This window comes from Mesoplodon bidens (genome assembly GCF_964165515.1).
Source record: "Mesoplodon bidens genome assembly, chromosome: 8".
In the NCBI taxonomy this organism is placed as follows: Eukaryota; Metazoa; Chordata; class Mammalia; order Artiodactyla; family Ziphiidae; genus Mesoplodon; species Mesoplodon bidens.
In genome coordinates, this window is record NC_138165.1 from 69357907 (window position 1) to 69376515 (window position 18609).

At 41.4% G+C, this 18609-nt stretch overlaps 1 protein-coding gene across 1 annotated transcript in view; it reads right to left on the minus strand.

The window, feature by feature from the left end:
• Window positions 1–1006: 1006 nt before the first annotated feature.
• The window catches only part of NEMP2 (nuclear envelope integral membrane protein 2), a 31701-nt gene continuing 14098 nt past the window's right edge, over window positions 1007–18609 (minus strand). The window contains exons 3-9 of the mRNA XM_081242318.1: window positions 14627–14858; window positions 14419–14491; window positions 12869–12962; window positions 11928–12042; window positions 10053–10278; window positions 6457–6633; window positions 1007–5726 (exon numbers count right to left, since the gene is read on the minus strand). Coding sequence (XP_081098444.1) covers window positions 5585–5726; window positions 6457–6633; window positions 10053–10278; window positions 11928–12042; window positions 12869–12962; window positions 14419–14491; window positions 14627–14858 — 1059 coding nt within the window. The 3' untranslated portion in view covers window positions 1007–5584. The remainder of the gene's footprint in view (window positions 5727–6456; window positions 6634–10052; window positions 10279–11927; window positions 12043–12868; window positions 12963–14418; window positions 14492–14626; window positions 14859–18609) is intronic.

Sequence of the window (18609 nt, forward strand, 5' to 3'; positions counted from 1 at the left end):
GGAGATGCAAGAGGGAAGAGATATGGAGAAATATGTATATGTATAACTGATTTACTTTGTTATAAAGCAGAAACTAACACATCATTGTAAAGCAATTATACTCCAATAAAGATGTTAAAAAAAAAAGAATATTAGCAAGCTGAATCCAACAGTGCATTAAAAGGATCATACAGCATGATCAAGTTGAATTTATTCCTGGGTCACAAGGATGGTTCAACACACACAAATCAATCAACGTGATACACCACATTAACAAAAGGAAAGACAAAAACCACATGATCTCAATACATGCACAAAAAGCATTTGACAAAATTCAACATCTATTCATGATAAAACTCTCATCAGAACAACAAAATGGACACAACAGCAAGAACAAGCAGACACACCAATGTTCCATGCAAATCAAGGAATTACTGAATCTCACAGGGAGAAGGGAGAAAGAACTAAATGGTAGATTTTCACACTCAGGATTCAGTAAAGGATCTTCTGTTTGCTGAGGGGAAAAAAACCCCCAAAACCCCAAAACTCTCATCAAAGTGGATAGAGAAGGGAACATATCTCAACAGAATAAAGGCCATTTACTACAAACCCACAGCCAACACAATACCCAATGGTGAAAAGCTGAAAGCTTCCTACTAAATTCAGGAACAAGACAAGGATGTCTACTCTATTAGTATTGGAAGTCCCAGACACAGCAATCAGACAAGAAAAATAAAAGGTATCCAAATTAGAAGAGAAGAGGTGAAACTGTAATATTTGCCCATGACATGATATTCTATACAGGGAACCCTAGAGTCTCCACCCCGAAACTTAAAACTAATAAATGAATTCAGCAAGGTTGCAGGATACAAGATTAATATACACAAAATGCAAAATATTTCTATACACTAATAATGAAATATCAGATAAAGAAAGTGAGAGAACAATCCCATTTAAAATCACATCAAAAAGAATAAAATATCTAGGAATAAACTTAACCAAGGAGGTGAAAGACCTATATGCTGAAAACTATAAAATATTGATGAAGGAAAATGAAGATTCAAAGAAATGGAAAGATATCCCATGCTTTTAGATTGGAAGAATCATTATTATTAAAATGGCCATACTACCCAAAGCAATCTACCAACTTAATGCAATCCCTATCAAAACAACAGGACATTTTCCACAGCACTAGAACAAATAATCCAAAAATTTATATGGAACCACAAAAGACCCCAAGTTGCCAAAGCAATCCTGAGAACAAAGAACAATGCTGGAGGTGTAACCCTCCCAGACTTCAGACTATACTACAAAGCTACAGTAATCAAAACATCATGGTATTGGCACAAAAACAAACACGTAGATCAACAGAACAAAGAACCCAGAAATAAACCCACACACCTATGGTCAATTAATCTGTGACAAAGGAGGCAAGAATATACAGTGGAGAAAAGACAGTCTCTCCAACAAATAGTGCTGGGAAAGCTGGACAGCCACATGTAAAACAATGAGATTAGAACACTGCCTCACACCAGATACAAAAATAAACTCAAAATGGTTAAAAGACTTAAATGTAAGACATGAAACCATAAAACTCCTAGAAAAGAACACAGGTGAAACACTCTTTGTCACAAATCATAGTAATATTTTCTTGGATCAGTCTCCCAAGGCAAAAAAAAAATAAAAGCAAAAGTAAACTAACAGGACCTGATCAAACTTAAAAATTTTTGCACATCAAAGAAACCATCAACAAAATGAAAAGGCAACCTATGGGGGAAAAAAATGGAATGGGAGAAAATATTTGCAAATGATGCGACCAACAAGGGGTTAATATCCAAAATATACAGAAAACAGCTGGCTCCCGGGTCAGATAAAAATACCTGTCTCACTGTGGGGGATCTTCAAAATTCCACATCTATTATGTTATCTATGCATAGTAACCTTCTTTCAGTCGGACAAAAGAAAAAGGTGATTTAAATATTGTACTTCTCTAACTCTGGGGAATAATCACATACAGAATAATATAAGATCCTTTTTCTTTTCTTGACATCATTCTGGAGGTCTTAATTCTTCCACATGTTTCGATGTCAGCTATTCCAAACCTCTTAATATCTAAAATCTCATAAATTTCTAGATTTAAAAAGTCATAAATTCAAGTACTGTCCTAAATGTCAGATGGACACTCCCCTGTAATTCAGCTCTAAGTATTATTGGCAAACTATACAACTAATTGACAAAGCACTTTTTTGTGATATGTAAAATGTGTCTTAAAACCTTTAAAAAATAGAGACTTCCCTGGTGGTCCACTGGTTAAGAATCTGCCTTCCAACGCAGGGGACGTGGGTTCGATCCCTGGTCGCGGAACTAAGATCCCACATGATGCGGGGCAACTAAGCCTGTGTGCCACAACTACTGAGCATGTGCGCCACAACTAGAAAGAAGCCGGTGCGCTGCAATGAAAGATCCCGTGTGCCACAAGTAAGACCCGACGTGGCTAAAAATAATAAATATTTTTCAAAAACCTTTAAAAAATAACATTGAATATGACTGTTTAAGCATGGCAACCTACACTACATCTCACTCATATGTTTTGGGGTCAAACAGTCCAACTTGCTAACAACAGTGAGCTTCTGTGAGGCACCTCGTGGGCGCACTAACACAACAAAGGTTCTGTTGTGCTCCACAGCTGCACACCTAGGGTGGCATGAGGCACAGAACCAACTGTCAACAACCTGTGAAGGGTATAACCATTTTACTGAATAGTCATTTAAATTGTTTAAAGGCCTTTAAATAAATGAAGAAAAGGAGAGAGGGAGTGGGGTGGTTGGGAGAGAGAGACAGATGGATAGACAGGGGAAGGGAAGAAGGGAAGGAGAGAAAAAAGATCTCTTAGAGGAGCCGTCATACCTACTGCTTGATGGGGACTAGACCTATGATCAGCACTATAACAAAGCCCAATTCAAATAAACACAACAGAAATACACCCAATATATCGCAAGCAATGCTTTTAATTATTTAGCTTCTCACAGTACTCACATAACAGAAACTGACAAATCCATGGTTTCCTCTAAAAGTAAAAATGAAAAACAATATCCCCAAAGCCTCTCGTTGCTCTTTTTCTCTTCCTTTAGCTATTTTTATTGCAATAAAAATCACAATAAAAATAGCTTCACCTAGCTTGTTGGCCCACCAGGAGCTGCTTTCTTCTACTGTCAGCACCTGTTCACCCTGGCGCAGGTGAGGCCCAGTGGCTGTCTTGGCTGGGATGTCCCCTGGGAACTCCAGCAGACTGCACGTGTTATGCACACACACATTATGTAGTACACACACCGCCTCTTGGTGAGCACAACCACAGACACATCTGATACGTTTATAATATAGCACCAATAAATAGAATTACAAAACAATAAAAATCAGATTAAACTAACAAAAATGCTATTACAACTGTTTACACTTATAAAAGTCATCATCTTCATAAATCTGAATGGAAGATACTTTGAGTTTTTATATCAAAGTCTATGTGAAAGCACAGATTAAATTTAGTGTATTTCACAAAAATAGCAAAGCTCCTGATATTAAAAGGTGTCTGGCAAAAATAGAGACCCGTAAAACACTGATACACTGCTTCAAAGAGGAAATATCATTTGGAAATCAATCTAAAGAATTCCAAACAGGCAGCCACACTCTTATTCAACAAGTTAGAAAAACGCTATACTAAATTTGGTTCCGGAAAGCAGTGCCCAAATGATCTGTGTGTCCCTCCTCCATAACCCTTCTAGAAAAAGGAGATTCCTCATTCTTTATGCTGCTACTCTTTATGGCCCCACCACAGCAAAAGAGCCTGAGTTTGATTCTTAAAGAGAAGATAGCAACATCTTAACCCTTGGATTGTTTTGCCATGTTCAGATCTTTTCCCAGACCTATGTTTTGGCCTCTTTTCCTCAGGGTCAAAGCTCATGGTTAGTCCCTCATTTCACTCTGGAGTCTAAAATCATGAAGCACAAGAAGAAAAATGATTTGTTCTCTATAAGAAAGATCACAAATCTGTTTTGTAGGAAATTGTTATAAACACATGTAACTAAACAATTTTTTAAAATAGGCCAGTCGAGGGGCTTCCCTGGTAGTGCAGTGGTTAAGAATCCGCCTGCCAATGTAGGGGACACGAGTTCGAGCCCTGATCCGGGAAGATCCCACATGCCACAGAGCAACTAAGCCCGTGTGCCACAACTACTGAGCCTGTGCTCTACAGCCCGCGAGCCACAACTACTGAGCCCGAGTGCCACAACTACTGAAGCCCACGAGCCTAGAGCCTGTGCTCTGCAACAAGAGAAGCCACTGGAATGAGAAGCCCGTGCACTGCAACGAAGAGTAGCCCCCGCTCGCCGCAACTGGAGAAAGCCCGCGTGTAGCAATGAAAGACCCAATGCAGCCAAAAAAAAAAAAAAAAACCACCAGAATTGTTGTAGAGATTCAGGTGTGAACACTACTGAGACCTGAATTTAGGGAGTAAAAAAATAAAATAAAATAGCCCAGTCGACTTGAGGTTAAATGCCTTCAATTTCAACATACAAAAAAATGTAAAAAGTAATTCTAATCTTTATATATGTCTATAAAAGTCTTATCAAAACTTTAAAATACAGCCATAGGAAATGTTTCTCTTTATCACAGTTATCAAACAGTTAGTTGGCTATTATTAAAAAATAAAAAATAAGTCATGAATATTGTGAGACCCAAGGCTGTGGAGAGATGGCCCCTTACACCAATACTGTGAGACCCAAGGCTGTGGTGAGATGGTGCCTCATTTCTAAAGGTCTCTTCTTCTACCTGAGTCATTGTAAACAGTAGGGCTGGAGTTCTAGTCCCAGGGCTGCCTCTAAAAATCCCTGTGGTCTTGGACAAGTTATTTAACCTTCCGAAACCTCCATTCCTCCACCATCAGCATTTTCCAAACGTGTTCCAAGAAATATTAATCTCATGAAAAAGGGTTCTGTTGTCAAATTAAGTTGGAGAATGCTGCGCACAATTCCTCCTCTTTAGGAGGTTCACAGTGTGCATTAGCATTATTAAAGGCTCTGAGAAGTCCTGCAGTACGTTTGTTTAATCATGCATCCAACTTAGTTGACCTCAGGACTCCTTTACCTACTAACACTTATTAGCATCCTGTGGACTACACGTTGGAAGATACTGGTCCATGGTATCTCAGGTCTCTCCCAGCACTTACACTGATAACACGCAGGAAGAGAAATGCAGAGTCTTTTGACACAGGTTCTGGGGATTAAGAGAGGATTTAATGCCCTGCAGTTGACAAGGCACCTATTCAAATTCACTGGCCCCTTGAAGATCAACATGATCCCTTTGTTCCTAATGAAAGTCCTCATTCAAGGACAGTGGTAATGACTGTCACAGAACCTTGGTGGCCACCTACAGTGTACAATACACAGAACTGTCCAGGAAGGACCAGTTACCTTCAATACAGTTTAGTTTTCCTTTCCAGTGGGACTTGATTTTTCTCCATAGTGAATGCTTTTGCCACTGTTCCCCAGTACAGTTCTGCCCACCTTTAATAGGATCCCTGCCTTTCCCCACTTCCTTGTCCAGAATGAAGTCAGTGTGCAGGCAGACTGTCAGGAGTCCTCAGGTTAAACAGCTGCTCTTCCAAGAAGGCACCCGCAAGGCCATATTGTTCTTCATGCAGCCTGATTTCTTCAGGCGACAAGTGGCTTCCTCCAAGAACAAAGTCTGCAAACCTAGTAAGTATTTGTTTTAAATAAAGTTAATGTTATCACAGAGAGGTTTATTTGGAAGATAGCATGTTCCCTGGCTACTTATCCCCTTTAATTAAATTTGACTTTGCATCAATAGAGGATGGCATTTGCACAGTGGGTGTAAAAACAGGAATGGCTTATGGGATCCTTCTCTAGACGTTCAGGGAAAGGATCGAGAAGTAGGCAGACTTAGGAGCACTGAATGCTGCCAAATCTACCCACTCCTGCTTCCTAATTCCTTCTTTCTCTCTTTCTTATTAAGTGTATTATTTATTCATTATTTTAGTGTCAAGACTTTCCCCCTTCAGTCTTTAATTTGAGGGCACTGTCGTTTGGGTAAAGCTAGGAAGAAGGGAAAGCAGTAGGGAAAAGATGCTGGGGCAGAGATGTCTTTCTTGGTGATCTTTACAAATGACTTTTCGTCCCCGTAGGAAGAGAAGCAGGTGACACATCCCATTCCGTCTCCCTTCTCCTGTGAGTTACCTTTATGGCCTTCCCTATGAAACACAGCTGATCAACATTTGTTCTGACACTGGCAGTTCCACGGGGCGAGGCAGAGCACGGAAGCAAAAGCGACTCTGACAGTTTCCGTGTCATTTGCTCTCCAGGGAAGTTGACTGTTTCTAGCCTCAAGTATCTGATCCAAACCATCATGTTATTTTCACGGTAACTCCAACCCAGGCTGTGTTGCGGACAGTGGAGCAGGGCTTACGTTTTAGGCGCCCGGAGCCTGGAGACGGTCAGCCAGGACGGGAAGCCGGGGCTGCGGCAGGCCTGGCGCAGGTCCTCCAGGGCGCGGGTCGTCGCAGCATCGGCTTGTTCCCTGTACTCGTCTTCAGTAAGGAACTTAACCACCGGCTTTTCTGATATAAACCATTTCTTCATTCTCCTAAAACAGGCAGCACGTGATTGCTAGATTCCTGGCCATATTTGGTTGCTCAATTCAAGCCTTAAGATTTATAAAAATACATTTCTTCGACAGTAATGGTAATAATTCTTAACTTCCTCTATATCATACTATATTATTGTTATCATGATGGAGGTTTACAGAACGTGTAGTTTGGGCCTATCAGTACATTCCCCCTCTTCCTGGACCATCTGAAATAATGGAAAAATGTCCTAAAAACATCTGAAAAAAACATCTGAAAAAACGTCCTATGGCGTTTGAGGATCAATTTCTGATAGAGATGTTGATTGCATTTTTCTTCCTCAGTGATTTCAAATCAGACAAAAGTCTGGCTTCTTTATGCTTGCCCTGCTGATTTTCTTAGCAGCAGGCCTCTGAGATGTCCTTTTATGGAGACCTAGCAGAATCACTTGCCACTTAGTCTGAACAGAGAAGCCAGGAAGATTTGTGGAATATCTCCTCCACCTAGTGGTGGGGATTCTGACTAACCTTAGAGGAAGTAAACACTGTACCAGGGTCATGTATACACAGTCATTTATAATAATTCTTCCTCTGCTACATGCTGAAGGGCTCATGATTGGAATTTTTTTCCAACCAAAAAAGTCCTAAAGGGAAGAATCTCATAAAAATGGTAATGATGGAAAGGTTTTAACATATATGTTATACTTACCAATGAGTTAAAAAAAATGTTTTTAGGTGGTTTAAAATTTAATTTAACCAGAGATTCCCAAATATAAATGAGCATCAGAATCACCAGGAGGTGTTTGAAACATACATTTTCTTGAGGTTTGGGACCTGAAAAATCTTTAAACTTTTATTGATTGTCTGGTGGTTGATGAGCTGAATTAGGGAAGCACTGACATGATTTCCTTCTCCTTTTCTGAATACCTAGACTGTCTCCCTAGAGGAAAACTCCTGGGCTCTGAGGAGAAGCCTGGGACACAGTCCTGACTTTGAGGTTTACCCACCGTGTGAACCGGGGCAATTCCTTCACAGTTCTGAGCCTCACTTTGCTCACATGGAAAAAAATGAAAGCAACAAGGAGGTCACTGTACAGATGAAATACATTATTTTGTGTCAAGTGCTTAGCACAGTGAGTGGTCTATAATAGGCGTTCAACAAAGATAATCAAAAGAACAGCTACCATATATTATTAAAATATATTCAAACAGCTCTTTGCAAACTAGAAAGTACTATACAAATCAAAGTATTTCCTCTGGTTTATTATTTAACCTATAAGTTCCTGTTTTATCCCCTAATGTTTCACGTAATTACTCACTAGCAAGATGAAAAGTTGAGGAAGTTACAATACATTTTGATCATTATGTTTGTGTTAACAGAACGTACAGCAAATGCATTAAAGGATCACCGTGCAGGTGACAGAACACACTTTGCTCTTGGCAGGGCAGTGGATGTTTAAAGGGGAAGTGGAAGGAATTCTCTCTTGGGCTCCTCGGGCCACAAGCCTGGCAAAGGACCAGAGGTCTGAAGGATGTGTAGTGGCCACTGTCCTCCTGGCAGAGGGACCTCTGAGACCCCCAGTCACTGTCTACCTCTGAGACAGGGCAGGGGGAAGCAGTCAGCATCAGTCCCCCGACCCTGCTGCCTTTCAGTCTCCCCAGCACCCTCTGCAGAGGGGCCCTGCCCTGTCACTGGTGCATTTTAACCCTGTGACGTCACCACACATGCAGTCATCAGATCCAGAAACTACCGGTTACCAGAGTCTCCTTCCTCACAGCCAAGTTTACCTTGTAAATATTTATTAACTCCCTCTTCCTGCCTTGATCTCACTGCCCTACTCCAGGCCCTCATCACCTCTTGCGTGGATTGCTGTGATGTCTGACCACTGGTCTCCTGCCCCGGAACCTCCCCTTAACCTCCACCGTCTGTGCCAGAAGACAGATGGGCCCCTCCTACTGCCCGAGGCATGTTCATGGTCTCTGCTTTGATTTTTGCTTGTTGAATGTATTTTTATTTTCAGATTAGTTGCCAACATTTAAACATTGTCAGAATTTACATTCTAATCCACATTCCCAGGTTTTCTAGAAAACCAGAAGAGCTGGCAAGGCAAGGCCCATATTCCCACATGGCAACAGTCAGCTCAGGCTGAATGGCAACTGACCCCCTTTCAAGGAGGCAATGTTGTAGAATTTCACACAGTCCTCACCACGGCCTTCCCTCTGCTCGGACTCATTCCTTCAGTACCTTCTGGGCCCCAGGCATTTGATTTCTAACCCTGTCAGGCGGTAGTCAGAAAGCACTGACGAAGATGCGTAACGGTCAGCTGCCTCCGCCATGTTACAGGATCAGATCAGATTCTCCAGCAGGGCCTGCGATGCCTCCATGACCTGGCCGACACCCACCTTGCTCGCTGGCCCTGTGATGGTACCAAACTGGGCTGTCTCCCCGTCAGGAAGGCCCTTCCTACATTTATTCATCTGGCTGTTTTGATTCATTAAAATTCAGCCCAGTGACCTCCTCCAGGAACTTTCCTGAACTTTTTCTACACACCACAGTTCCTGTGCAGGCCTACTTTAACACTTCAGAGCTATAGAAACATATGCCTACGTGTCAACAAGTGCACCTCAAGGGTAGGGACCATCTCCTTCACCTGTGCACCTGACACAAAAACAGGTGCTCAGACTCCATGACTGAGGACATCATAAAGCCGTGACAACAGAAGTTGTCTCATCTTTCTTTCTGTACTTTCCAAAGGCTTAAGCCTTGTCTTAAAACCTAAGAAAAAAAGAAAGTCCGGGGCTTCCCTGGTGGCGCAGTGGTTGAGAGTCCGCCTGCTGATGCAGGGGACACAGGTTCGTGCCCTGGTCCGGGAAGATCCCACATGCCGTGGAGTGGCTAGGCCCGTGAGCCATGGCCACTGAGCCTGCGCGTCCGGAGCCTGTGCTCCGAAACGGGCGAGGCCACAACAGTGAGAGGCCCGCATATCGCAAAAAAAAAATAAAGAAAGTCCGAATTATATAAATCATAACTTTCAATCAGTTGTGATTCATTTCTGTTCCCTAACTCTTATCTCATATGCACAATTACCTCTAAAGCAGTCCTGGGCCCTAAAAAAGGAAACGTAGAATGAAAGTAGAAATTATAGGCGACCCCGAGCCCAAGTAATTTTGCCACTGATTTTAGTGAATTCTGGGTGACCTGTCATTACCTAGTAATTGGTGGTGCAGCTTGGAAAGATGAGCGACGACTAGCAATGGGGATGGGATTAGATGCTTATTACGTTCTCTAACTGTCCCCCTCTCAGAGGGAAATACCCTGATGAAGTGGAGTTAATTGTGAGATTAACTATGATGTGTCCAAAAAACTCCCCCCCAAAATAAATAAAACCAGAGCTCAAAATGTCAAATTTATGATGGGCAAAAAAAAAAAAAGATACGCACCACCTCACATAAGCGAGCGCTCTCAATGGGTAGCGCAGCATCCTGGATGACAGGATGAGAAGCATCACCGCATAGGCGAACTGAGGAATGGCCACGCCCGCGTAGACCAGGAGCAGGGAAAGGAGCTGCAGCGTCCACGCCAAGAGGGTCACGCTCCTGTCCTCCACGAGGGGCCCGTGCTTGTAACAGACAGTAAAGCTGAGACACCCAACTATCAAGACGTAACCTGTAAAAGCAGAAGAATGTAAAACAATACAACACTGAACTGAAAAGTTATGGGAAAAAAACCGGCAGAGACATCCATGGCTTAGAGCTAAGAACATATCCAAAAACCTTCATTTTTGTTTTCTTTTTCCAATGAAGTTGAAAAATGCATTTAGGGCTAGTTATTCCTTCCATGTGAGATATTAGGCTGACTTTTGTAATAATTAAGGATGTATAATAATAAATTATCATAATATTAATATGTAACTATCCCTATTTTCTGGTCCAGAGTCCTAGAGGGCAAATGTTATCACAGTTGCTTTGGTCAGGAATAAGCCTCAGTGTAGGTCACAGTCTGCTACAAAAGCTATTCCTAATTTTTATTTTCTAGTCACTAAATGAAAATATAATTTTACAGTGCAGGGATCGGGCTGTCACCCTCGTAATCCAGTGCTCAGTTTCTGTGTTACCAAAAGAGGGACAGTGAGATATTCTGTGGTGTCTCCTGTTGTGATCCAATGTCACGTGCACATTGCCTCTTACGTATTTCGCCACGTGTTTCATTTGTATGTAAGCAAGCCTCAAGATCTTATTTCCACCTTATAAAAAATACAGGGGAGAGAGAAACAAATTAAATTATACTACAAAGGAATAATCAGAGAAATCCAGAAAGTGGGACATTCTATAGGACAACTTGGTCTCTTCAGCATATCACTGTGATGGAAAAAAAAAACAAAACCCAAAACCTGTTATGGATTAAAGGAGACTTATAGGACACAACAGATGCAAAATGTGATTCTGGACTATATCCTACCTTATACAAAACAAGCATCAAGGATGTTTAGGAAATTTGAACATGGCCTGGATAATAGATGATTTTATGTAACTATTCATTTTTTTAGATTTAATAGTTATTTAACTATAGAGGAAAATGCTCTTGCCTTATAGAGATGCTTAGTGAAGTATTTAAGGAAACACACCGTAATAGCAATAATTAACTTTGAAAATACTTTTAGTGTAAAAAGAAAAATGGGCTAAAAACATAAAACCTTCAAGTGAAACAAAGAATTGATTGCTTTTGTTCTGGGTGGGTGGACTTATGGGAGAAATTTGGCACTAAGAGTTTAGGAGAAAAGTGATTCTCCCATTTCTCTATAATTTCCCAAATAAAACACTTTAAAAAGTTGGGTTTTTCTCTTTTGTTTTTTAAAATAACATCAAACAAGAAGAACAAGTGTCTCTATTTCTGAAAAGTCAAGTTTTCATTAGTCATTTATATTTAGGATTTCTCACCTTTCATACTGAATAAATTAAGAAAAAGAAATAAAGAGCCACATTTTAGAGAAGTGTTTTCATTACAATTTAGATGTGGTTAGAGCTTAACCACAACTCAAAAGCACATGCAGTCAAAAAGGGCAAATGCTTTTTTGCTCTTTTGATCATTAGTATAGAAAACTAAGAAGGATGTCATACAGAAAAGTCTAAAATGAGAACTAGTGAACTGAAATCACCAAGCATGGGAATAAAATAAAATATTATTTTTAACAGTTCTTCTCCTTAGTTCAAAATGAAAATTTGGATGCTGGAGGGAAACGTATGTCAAAAGAAGACCCCTGGCTGTACTTCTCAGCTTTACCAATAATAGACCATATTATTTAGAGCTTTACCTACCTAATATATATATTCTGTTTTCACACCACAGCCACTTCAGCTCTTCTGTCAGTTGCCACACGACATAAACTGAAGCAAACCAACAACCAACCATTAGAGCCCAAAAGGTGCTATACTGTGTGTGGAAGAAAATAAATGACACAGTTTTTGGTTCATTCACTCTCATAAAAATAGAAATAAACAAATAAACCCTTTGTATTCAAAACTTCTATATCAAACTGCACTGAAGTCAACTCAAGATACTCTTCTTGTGTCTTGTTAAAGGTCTGATCCACGCACCAGCAGCTTCGATGTCACCTGGGAGCTTGCCGGGATGCAGACTCTCAGGCCCGCTGAGACTCCTGAATCAGTCTGCATTTCAACAGGATCCCCGGGTGACTTGCATGTACATTACAGTTGGAGAAGCACTGTTCTAAAGAATAAATTTATCTCAAAATAATGCTGGTGTTGCAAGCTTTCATCAGAGTAACTACAACATGAGCATCATGAACTAATATATATATATCCTCAACTAAATGTGGGGCATTCTTTTATTGAAGGTGTTTTGGGGGAACTAATAATGATGAAGAAATCCCCAGATGTAGCAATGCTGTTATTCAAGGCCCCAATGGTTCAGCATCATGACATTCCTCAGCTGAGCCAAGAGAAATCTGCACTCAGCATAGAATAAGCCCCCATCACTCATAAGAAAAACGTATTATCTAGAAAACAAAAGGGTCTCAAAAAAAGTATCGCCAAAACTTAATACTTAAGCCTACACATTGTAATAAATAAAAACAGAATCTCTTGGAAAAGATACAATTTAATCCAGTTTATACAATGTAGAAATACGGTTTGAATTAGGAACTTTCATAATAAACATGAATTAATTTTAATCAATTTTTCATGTTTATGAGATCGTGATTTCCATTTTTTTATTCATTTGTACGTGGTATACCTACCTTAGGAATGAACTTTTTCACCAGCAACAGGACAAAGACTAATGTCATTAGAATACCTAGCATAGTCCCCGAAGAGTAAAAGAAAACAGGGCTCCTGTCAAGACAAGCAGATAAAAGCCATTTAAATGCCAAGTCGCTCTTTCAGTATTAGAAACATGTTTAACTTGACAGAAGTCATCAAGATTATTAAGAAGGAAAACTCAGATGGCAGCTTTAATTACATCCTATACTCTTAAAAAATGAAATCTCTACTTGAAATTTATGGTAAACAGCTTGCCACTAACTCAAAACAGAATGTCTGAGTTATCTTCTATGTTTAGAATCTGGTCCAATAATAATTATTGGAGCACCTATCACATAGCAGGCACTTGTCTGAGAGCTTAACATGCTCTCACAACAGTCCTGTGAAACAGCTATCCATGTCTAAATTTTACATGGGAGGACACTAAGGCGCCAAGAAATTAAAGGCTTTCCCAAGTCAGTACCTGCCAGTTGGAGGATGCAGGCCTGCAGCCCAGCTCCTCTGAGTCCAAGCTTTACTCTTCAGGCTATGTAAGCAACATCCAATTTATTAAGACCATGGAGGACATGAAACACACTCTCTTAAGCCATAAGGAAAAACTTGAAAATAAATAATGCCCAGAATAGCAAGTTAAGAAGTAAAATATTACTGGAAAGAAATTCCTTTTTCACGAGAGAAGTTATAAGAAAAAAAGTATCAGGATAATATGTTAAATTCAACCTTCTGTATCAGAGCCACAAGTCTAGGAGGTGGTGCAAATGTAAGAGAGAGGAAGGCACCCAGCATCAGAAAACCTGAGTATAAATTTCAGCCCTGGCAAGACTACTCATGTAATGACGGATGTCGGCTTTCTCATTTATAAATTGAGAACAATAATCCAGAGCTCACATAGCTGTTAAGAGAATCAAATCAATTAAAATAATGTATAGGGGCTTCCCTGGTGGTACAGTGGTTAAGAACCCGCCTGCCAATGCAGGGCACATGGGTTCGAGCCCTGGTCTGGGAAGATCCCACATGCCGCGGAGCAACTAAGCCCGTGCACCACAACTACTGAGCCTGCGCTCTAGAGCCCGTGAGCCATAACTACTGAAGCCCATGTGTCTCAACTACTGAAGTCTGCACGCCTGGAGCCTGTGCTCCACAACAAGAGAAGCCACCGCAATAAGAAGCCCACGCACCGCAACGAAGAGTAGCCCCCCTCGCTCCAACTAGAGAAGGCCCGCGCACAGCAACAAAAGACCCAACACAGCCAAAAAATAATTAATTAAAATAAAATAAATCTATTAAAAAATGTATATTGATACGTAATACAAAGTAATGCATGTGAAAGTACTCTGTAACCAGTACATATCATACTATACAAACAAATGTTACTGGTTTTAAAACCTTTCAAACACTGTCTTCAGACCAATGGTTTGCAAAATCTAAAGCAAGACCTACAAACTAGTGTGGAAATATTCAGCACAGGGTCAAAAATGTCCTACTCTTTTTGATTTACAAATTTAAGAAAGTAAAAATGAATACTTACTGACTCAAGGTCTTTGCATAAAAGAAGAGGAAAATGCCTGCCACAAACACAAGGAAGAGTTTGAAATCCACAACTGGAGCAAAAAAGACACAGACACACAAACAAAGATTCTGTGTCAATGTAGTGTTAGTGAAAAAAAGTCAATTTACTGAAATGTCACTCCAGAAAAACTGATTCCAGAAATCATGTATAATAAAAACAGACTTACTGTTTCGATTCACGCTTACTGTATAGATAAATATCTTCCTGGCAGGCTTCACAGAGAAGCACACAGTCTCCCCATATGGATTGATGGTTATGGTTATATCATTAGACTCTTTTGGTGTCCAAAATTTATGAATCACACATTTGATAATAGATAGAATGGTTTCTGGATACTGGCAATTATATCTTTCTGTGATATATACAATACTGAGCAGGCCTGAACTGGTAATTTTCACCTACAAAACAAGAACAAACAAATTCACAAACACAGAAGTTAAAACTTCTTATAAGCTTCTTAAAATCATGAGAAAAGGAGTAAAGAGAGCCCAAGACTGGTGGAGTAAAGAACACTCAGAGGTACTTGGCAACGTTCTGATCCCAGGGACAGATCCAGAGGTCTGTGTTTAGTCAACATGCACTGGGGCACAGACACTTTTTTTTTTTAATTTTTTTTTTTTTTTTTTGCGTTACACGGGCCTCTCACTGCTGTGGCCTCTCCCGTTGCAGAGCACAGCTCCGGACGCGCTGGCTCAGCGGCCATGGCTCACGGGCCCAGCCACTCCGCGGCATGTGGGATCTTCCCGGACCGGGGCACGAACCCGCGTCCCCTGCATCGGCAGGCGGACTCTCAACCACTGCACCACCAGGGAAGCCCACAGACACTTTTTAAAGTGGATGTTTCTTCCCCTAAGTTGTGGATGATGGAATTCCCTCTTCCAGCAGGTTACTGTGGCCAAGGGACATGTGAAAATGGATGAGACAGAAAATAATAGGTAGCAAACTATTTGGTTATAAACCTAATGAGAATAGGGTTTATATATCTACCACTTCTACTGTGATTGAGGAAAAAGCATTTCTATCTTACAGATCAGCTGAGCGTACGTGATTCAGGCTTCTCTCACCATGCCCGCTGAAGAAGGATCAGAACCCAACCCCAGGTCCTACTCAAGTCTCACAGCAAAGAACCAGCTACAATACTAAGCAGATGATGACAGCCCAGGGATCATTAAAGGACTACTCTGCTGCTGCCTCTGTCCCTCTCTATTTCTCTTCTTTGTCCAAGGATACGGCAAGCCTGAGAAGGGGAAAGAGAGCACCAGCTCTGAATCCCAGACCTCAGGTGAAATCGCCCAGTACCTGTCCACCTGCGCCCCGATTCTCTTGGATTTTAGCTCCTGGCTCTCTGCTGCTTTCTCTCCAATACTACTTCCTGTCATGTCTCCGGGATTAAATATACACAAGATACACATAGAACTCCTTCCAATACCCTGTCCTCTTGGTTCCTTGAACTCCTCCCTTCTTATGCTCCACTCACCTCAGCTAATCATGCCTGTAGCCACACCCTGATCTTGTCAGTCCCAAACTGCAGCCCCCAATACAGGCTGCGTGAAATGCACCCCATTAGCTGACCACCACCTCCTATCTTTCCAGCGTGCCCCCCGAACACCCCGACCCCAGCAAGCACTGATCCCAGCAGGGAGCAAGCACCTTTCCTCTGCTGCTCACCCCTGACGTCCTCAGCCCCTTCTTTTCCAGCGAAGTTCCATGATCAATCATTAGAAAGCATTCCCTTATAGGTACCCTTAACTTGTTTGTACCCCTCGCGCTTTGTCCCTCCACCTATTCCACGCGTGCATCTGCACCACCGATCACGCTGGAGAAACTCGCGGAGCTCTCACTTCAAACCCCTGACTGTGAACCTGAGGTAGGACCGGAAGGCTGCCGGCAATCATACCACACACTCCTATCCAGTGGCTCTTCCACTCTCTTCAACGATGACCTCACGGCTTCTCCTTCCTCAATACCCCAGTGACTCCTCCCTGCCTCACTTCTGGCTGGTGATCCTTCCTACTTCACTGAGAACAGAAAAAATTGGAAGAGAACCGGGAGGGCTCTTATCCCCATATCCCCCCACCTGTCAGCATCTGCAGGCACATGCTCTGCTTCTGGCCTGTGCATTTCCGGTAGGAAATTTCTGCCACAGAGGAGGTTTACATGCTCCATTCTAAAGGCAAGCCCCCAACCTGTGCACTGGATCCCATCCACCTTTGCTACTCAGGGACATCCCACCGGTACTTCTTCCCGCTCTACTAGACCATTCCTATCAGCTTACAAACATGCTGGCATTTTTCCCACTTAAAGAAAAACACAAAAAGCTCTTTTATTGACTCCATTTTCCCCTTCAGCTATCACCCCCTTTCCTCACTTCCCACTGCAATAAAATTCTTTTTAAAAGTTGCCAATACCTGCAGCCTCCGGTTCCTCTCCCCCAATTCTCTCTTTAGCCACTTCAGTCAGGCTTTCATTTCCAACAGGCTGCCCCCGACAAGGTCATCAGTGGCCTCCATGTTGCTAAACCGAATGGTCAACTCATTCCCAGTCATTCTATCTGATCCATCAACAGAGTCTGGGGCTGCTGACCACTCCCTCCTCCCTGGGCACCTCCTTCACTTGTTGCCCTTTCTCTCTCTCCTCTGCTGGCCCCTTCCCCCTCCCAGACCTCTTAATATCTGACTGACCCAGGCTCAGTCGCTGGTCCTCTCCTCTTCTCCGTCTAAACTCACTCCTTAGTCCCATGGCTTTAAGCATCATCTATAAATATGCATCACCACTTACCTTTGTAAAAAGAAACACAGGAAAGATATACCAGAAACTAACAAGACTGATTACCTACATGGGTTGGGTGGGAAGGGATGAGGGGGAGTGACACTTCTCTGAGGACACCTTTGTGTAGTTTTGACTTTTGAGCCATATTAATATTGTACATACTAAAAAATAATGATAATAAAATCAACCAGGATGAGGAAAAACTCTGAAATGGAAACAAATAAAAACAAGTGTATTTCAAATGAATAATATAACCATGTTGAAGGGGGATGGGTAGGAATGAATTAACCCAAGTAACTTGAGCACAGTATTTAGACCGTGACCCCTCAAACTAAAGATAAAACGCACTGTAAACAAGTACTGAGCTCTTGTTACTAGGTTTGTTTTTCACAACAGTATGGCTTAGCAACTCTGAAATTACTCTAGGATTAGGCAAATAAATCAATATATTGATGAGAATGGGAACCAGGTTTCTCACAATCAGAGAAGAGAGTTATAGATATGGAAAGGAGAAACACTAGAGTGAACCCAGTGGTGTTGGAGAGACCAGAATTCATGGTTTTTGAAGACAGATAGACAGGAAGAAAGAAGAAAGAAAGGAAGGAAGAAACAGCCATGTGTATAGGAGTATGGGTGTGTATATACACATATGATCATGATATCCGGTAGTAATGAACACACCTGACACTGAATGCTCCTTGGAAAAATGTATGACTCCAGAGCTGCGTCTAAGAAATTACAGGATAAGCTTGGGAACATCTTGTTTGCCAGAAGGTAAAGAAGTGCTGAAATAATGACAGGCACAAGTTTAAGAACATAAGAGCTAGTTCGAAGGGGCTCCTACTGGCCAAATCTAGGACGGTTTGAACAACAAAACAAATAATAAAAGTAAGGAATTGTAGTCCAGCAAATGAATTGGCGATCCATGAAACAATATGGATATAAATAAATTGGGGAGGTAAAACTCTTCCTTACAGAAGAATGCCAATGAATGTAGAAGGAATAATGGAATTAGAAAATCACCATTTGATAAACATCGTGATGATAACTGATTCTGGCAAGCATCATCAACAGATAATAAAACCAGGGGGTAAAAGTTTGATGAGGAATAAAACATACACATAGTCTCAAATTATCCCCTCAAAATAATCATTCATTACAGAGGTGAAAATAGTTACTTTACAGTGGTGAAACTGTAAACTGACAGATAACACTTTAACCAAGTGAGCAAAGTGGTGTATATTCTCAGTAACAGTACAAAGCAACATCCAGTGCCTCCTGATACGATGATGTCCTAGCTCTTACCTCAGATACCCTGCTGGGTAACTCACATCACTGACATCTTACTCATGTGTCACCTTTTCAATGAGAATGACCCTG